At 50.5% G+C, this 6,000-nt stretch overlaps 1 protein-coding gene across 1 annotated transcript in view; it reads right to left on the bottom strand.

The window, feature by feature from the left end:
- The window catches only part of Pds5a (PDS5 cohesin associated factor A), an 88,280-nt gene extending 82,750 nt beyond the window's left edge, over positions 1 to 5,530 (bottom strand). The window contains exons 1-2 of the mRNA XM_051165256.1: positions 5,386 to 5,530; positions 4,343 to 4,517 (exon numbers count right to left, since the gene is read on the bottom strand). Coding sequence (XP_051021213.1) covers positions 4,343 to 4,477 — 135 coding nt within the window. The 5' untranslated portion in view covers positions 4,478 to 4,517; positions 5,386 to 5,530. The remainder of the gene's footprint in view (positions 1 to 4,342; positions 4,518 to 5,385) is intronic.
- Positions 5,531 to 6,000: the final 470 nt, after the last annotated feature.

Genomic DNA, 6,000 nt, shown 5'->3' on the forward strand with positions numbered 1-6,000 from the left:
TGCACGCCTTTAATCCCAGCACTCAGGAGGCAGAGGCAGAGGCAGGCGGTTCAAGGGCCAGCCTGGTCTACAAAGTGAGTCCAGGACAGTCAAGGCTACACAGAGAGACCCTGTCTCCAAAAACAAAAAACACTGGATGCTCTCAGAGGACCAGTGTTCAATTCCCAGCACCAACATGACAACTCACAGCCATCTGTAACCCTAGTTTCAGAGGATGCAGTTCCCTCTTTGACCTGTGAGGCCACAAAGCATACAGACATACCTGCAAGCAAAATACTGATACACTTAAAATAGCTGAATCTAAAAGTAAAAGTGGCTATGTCAGGTTTCAGGCTGTAGTCAGTGTTAAAACATTGGCCAAGCATGAGCAAACCCTAAATTCAAACTACAAGGAAAAAAGAAAAACTTAGGCCAGGTGGTGGTGGTGCATGCCTTTAATCCCAGCACTCTCCGTGAGGTCAAGGCCAGCCTGGACTACAGAGGGAGTTCCAGGACAGCCAGAGCTGTTACACAGAGAAACCCTGTCTCAAAAAACCAAAAAAAGAAAGAAAGAGAAAAACAAAGAACAAATATGAAAGAGTAAAGCAGCGAGGACGCACACCTATAAAACCCCAGCACTTGGAAGGCAGAGGCAGGAGGATCTCTGTGAGTTGGCGGTCAGCCTGGTCAACAGAGTGAGTTCTAAGACAGCCAGGGTTCTGTTACACAGAAAAACCCTGTTTCAGAAAACAAACAAAAAAGAAAAAAGAGAAAGGAAAGAAAGAGAATAAGAAATGACCAAAATCCAAAAAGATTAAAAAGAAATTACAAATGTTTATAATCATATATTAGAATTAGAGTAGGGGGAGAAAATTAAATTTTCTGTGTGTAGCTGGGATTAAAGGCATGTGCCACCACTGCCTGGCTGGGAAAATAAACTTTTTGTTGTTGTTGTTGTTGAGACAGGGTTTCTCTGTATATCCTTGGCTGTCCCGGACTCGCTTTGTAGACCAGGCTGGCCTCGAACTCACAGTGATCCACCTGCCTCTGCCTCCCAAGTGCTGGGATTAAAGGCGTGTGCCACCATGTCTGGCGCCGGGAAAATGAACTATTAACATTTTAATTTTCCCCAAAGCCAACATATTTTCTGCACTTTTACTGCAAAACGGGAGACAGAAAAATGTCTAAACGTTTAGGCCAGCTAGCATGAAGGAGCAGGATGGCATGAACAAGAGACTGTGCCGCACGCAACTAGGTAGGAAGTAAAACTGACTCCTGAGCGGACTCGCTGAATCTGCAAGTCAACACAAAGAGAGAGATACATTTCTTTTTAACTTAAGCTAAGAGTAGGAAGAATTTAAAAGCCCCCTACATCGAAGTATTTAGTCACTTAACAAATATTTGTTGTATCTAACTATATGCCAAGTATTAAGATAGAAAAATATGTTATGAGAATCAAAGTGAACAAATCTGATCTAGCGCCCTGTATTCATAAAGCCTGCACAAGACAAATCAAAGAAACAAACAGACCAATATAATATCACAACTTCAGGTATATGACGGAAGGAATTAAAACTAATATGAAATCTAAGACACTTCCCTTAAAGGATGTACCGGGCTATATAATGGCAACATCTTACTAAAGCAAAATGATCCCAATATACTCAAGGGGACCAAACCATGTGTAATAAACCTAGCAAAATACATAAAGCAGTTCCTCAGAACAGAAATTAAAGTTTTACTATGACCAGGCACTACGGAGTATGATTTCAATTCCAGCACTTCAGAGACAGGCAAATCTTTGTGAGTTTGAGGCCAGCCAGGTCTGCACAGTGAGTTCCAGATCAGGCAGGGATATGTAAAGAGACCATGTCAACTTCTTTTTTTTAAACTATGCAAACCTGGGGATGTCCTGGGTACATTTGCCTAAACCCAGCAAAGAGGAATGCCTCTTGTAATGCCAGTGCCTGGAGAGTAGAGGTAGAATGAGAAAGTCAGGGTCATCTTAGCTACACAGCAAGCTCGGGGCCAGTGTTGCGCTGCATCAGCCAGCCCACCTGGCTACCCTCCCCCACCCCATCTCAAATCACAATTCTTGGGCTGCTGATCCGGCTCAGAGACTAAAGGCAACTCCCAAACCTGACAACCTGAGTTTGAGGCCCAGAACACCTTAAGGTGGAAGGAGAGAACCAACTATACAAAACTGTCCCCTGCCTCTCCAACACAGGTACTACAGACATACACCCACACACAAACCGTTTAACATATTGTTTTTAGTCACTAATCTTTAGTCATAACTAGTAAAAGTGCCTTAGACGCAAGCTAAATCAGAACCAAAACAGAATGGATGCCAGGGCCCTCGATCTGTACTAATCAGCTTTATAAGCTTATGAATGATGCTTGGTCATTTAGGTACTATAGGTTTCATTTTTGTCATCCGTTGGGAGGTTCAAGAATTTCTTTAGGATACTTCTAACTTTAAAATTATAGAGCCAGGCCGGGCGGGGGCAGCGCACACCTGTAATCCCAGCACTCAGGGAGGCAGAGGCAGGCAGATCTCTGTGAGCTGGAGGCCAGCCTGGTCTACAGAGTGAGCTCCAGAACAGCCAAGGCTACAAAGAGAAACTCTGTTTCAAAAAACCAAAAATGATGATGATGATGATTTTGAGGTTAGCCTGGGCATGCATACACAATGAAATCCTCACTCAAAAATAAACCATAGGGAAGGGGAAAAAAAACCCAAAAAACCATAGACTAAAGGTATGAATCAGTTGGTAGGGTAGCAGTCTAATAGGCATGAAGTTCTATGTTTAATGCTCAGGCATGATTGAATATAATTTTAAATACCAAGTTAGGAAGAGTTCAAGTTCAAGTTTAAGGATAGCCTAGGCTTGGAGAGATGGCTCAGTGGTTAAGAGCACATAGGAACACTTTAAACACAGACACTATTCAATTCCAAAACCAAGCCCTAAAAACACATTTTATAAAGTTGCACAAGGCAGAGAAATTGTCAACAATGTTTCTTGCCTTGCTTTCCCCAAGTCTGACCTGACTTTTAGCATCTTTTAGGACATTGCTAAATGCTTCCTAATGCTTCAACCCTTTAATACAATTCCTCCTGTTAAGATGAATACGAACAAATGACTTCATTGCTACTTTGTAACTGTAGCTTTGCTACTGTTTTGAACTGTAATGTAAACATCTGATAGCTGACCTCTGTGAAAGGGTCCTTCAACCCAAAGGGGTCAAGACCCACAGGTTGAGAACTGCTGTTTTTAGCAGGATGTGGTTATAATCCTAGCATCTGGGGAGTGAGGACGGGAAGTGGTTAAGTTCAAGACCAGCCAGGCTACAGAAGATCCTCTCTCACAGAACTCCTCTGACCCACTCTTGACTATCCCCACTGTCAGTGCCCTGCTTCAGTAGTTTGTCTTTCACCTACACCCTTGGTTTCCTAGCAGGACCCATGGACCTGTCTCCCTAATCCACACAAGCCCCCAGTTGTAACAACCAACATCCCCTGGTGAATCAAACTTGTCCAAAGGTACAATCACTGCTTAAAGCGGATTCCATAACAAAAACTGCCCTCGTTCAGTTGTGAAAAGAAAACCCAAAACTGACCAGTGTGACATTAAAACAGGCAACAATGAGGCAGAGGCAGGCGGAGGACAGCCAAAGCTACACAGAGAGACCCTGTCTTGAAAAACCACAACAACAAAACAAAACAAAACAAAACAAAAGCCACCAGACAACACTGATATTAAGGATCACCCATATTTACAGCAAGAAAAATGAGCCTGAAAGAAATACCAATAATCCAGTCCTCACATTTCTTGGGTACGTGTACCTAAATCTTTTTTTTTTTTTTTTTTTTTTTTAATCAAGAATTTTGAAAAATCTGTACACTCTATAAAATTTAATTACGCTTCCAGGTATTAGTAAATTGTGAGAAACTAAGGGGAGGAGGGTTGCTTGTGCTCAACTCAATCTTTTTTTTGGAGTTGATGAAAATAGGAACCTTCGGTAAGAGTACATGCCACTTAAACAATATTCATTAAGTAAAATAATCGCAGAAAGAAGAGAAGCAACTAAACATTCGTTCCTATGTTTAATAAACAGAATAGAAAACAATCACACTTTTTAAATTTAAATTTCCCATGCTATTTATGGTCCTTTCAGAACTTTATCCAAAGATGTCTCCAAGTTAGAACAATACTTTGGAGCGGGGGCTTAAGAGAGAAGAGGACAAGCTATCTTTAAAAACTAGACACTAAAAACTTCAAAGGCCAGGCTGAGTAGTCTAATGAAACCACGAGAGTCACAAAGCCTTGCGGATCGCAGATCGTCGACCCCAGACCCTTACCTTCAGACGTTTGATCATTTCGTCGGTGGTGATCTTGTCGGTGATCTCCTTCACTCCCGGAGGGTAAGCGATTTTCCCGTCTGCACTCAGCACGCCACAGAGGGCAGCGGCAGGCTTCGGCTGCGTGAAGTCCATCCTGGGGGATAACTTTTCTTTCACAGTCCTCTACCGGCCTCTATCGGTCAGAAAATCAAAGTTCAGCGGGAAAGGGGAGACTTTGTAACCTCTTTTTCATTTCAAAAATCTCTAATCTGGAAAGGCCCCTTCCTTCCTCCCGAGGCCGGAGGACCCCGCATCCTGTTCCTTCCCTGGGATTCGGACCCCACTAGGGGTCCGCCGTCCCAACCCCGGGCGAGCCCCGATGCCACCACGGGGCTCTCGGCTGCAGCAGCGGCGGCCACGGGAGGCGCCGAGCTGCGCCCGGAGTTTCCTAGCCCTCTTTTCACAATGAAACGCACCCCAGAGCACCTAGGTCGGAAGTTTGGTGGCCTCGGGGGACCAGCGAGAACCCAAAAGGCCCCAGCTCGGCCCAGGAGAATCGGCCGGATCCCCGCCTGGCCGGTCCCCTCTGGGAAAGGAGACTCGAGGCCTAGAGGGTTCAGCTTAGGCCGCAAAACTAGGTCCCCAAGAGGACCCACGCGCGGCGCCGGCGCCCGGGAGCGGAACGCGGTGGCCGCGCCGAGCCCCGGAGTGAGGGTCCCCGGCGTCCCTGCCGCGCGGCCGCCCCCTCCCCCGGCCACCCCACCCCTGTCCCCCAGGCCAGCCGCCCGCGGCCCTAGCCTCGCGCCGGGAAGCGGAGGACGCGCGCGGCTCCGCACTTCACATTCTGTCCCGTAACTTCAGCAGCCGAGCCCGGCGGCGTCTCCCGGCCCTCGGCCACCCCGCGCTACCCGGCATCGCCGAGGCCTTCTGGGCCACCGGTATGGGGCCAACCCTGCCGGAGGTGGGGTGCCTCCTCGGCGCGCGCGCCCTCCCCTGCGGTCTCCCCCTTCCGTCCCTCCCTTCGCCGCCGCCGAGGGCGCGAGCGCGGCCGCCGCTTTTACCTCCTCCTCCTCCTCCTCATGCGGGCGGACGGTGCTGCGAGCGCTGGGCCTCTGTCAGGTGGTTGCGCCGCCGCCGCCGCCGCCCCTCGTCGGGCTGCACACAAAGCGGCTCCGTCGGTCCCGCCGCCGCCGCTGCCGCCGCCCGCCCGCCCCGGAGCGGCGCTGGGGCTGGCGGTGCGGAGGAGCAGCCGCCGCGCGGGGGGTGGGGGGGGGACGCGGGCCGAGCGTGCGCCGGCCGGGGCGACACTGCCCCTCTCCGTCCGGCAGGGGAAGCGCAGCCTCAGCTGCGGCTCCGCCGAGAGAGCCCGCGCGCGGGTGCACGCACGCACGCCCGCACGCACTCCCGGACCCCCCGCGCCCACCGGCACCCGACAGCCCCTCTCGCCGCCGCGCGCTCCCGGCCGGCCGCCCGAGCCCCGCGGAGCCGGATCGTCGCGCACTCCCAGGGCCCCGTCACGCGGAGCGGCGCGAGAGCACGCGAGAGCAGCGCGCGCCTCGCCCCCGCCCTTTCTTCCGCCGGCCGAGCCCCCGCCTCCCTCGGGCCCCCGGCGCGGACGCGCGCGCGCGCGGGGTGGACAGCGCCGCCACCCGTTTGGCGCCAAGACCTGCCCGCGC

The sequence above is a fragment of the Acomys russatus genome, chromosome 22 (genome assembly GCF_903995435.1).
Source record: "Acomys russatus chromosome 22, mAcoRus1.1, whole genome shotgun sequence".
NCBI classification, from domain to species: domain Eukaryota; kingdom Metazoa; phylum Chordata; class Mammalia; order Rodentia; family Muridae; genus Acomys; species Acomys russatus.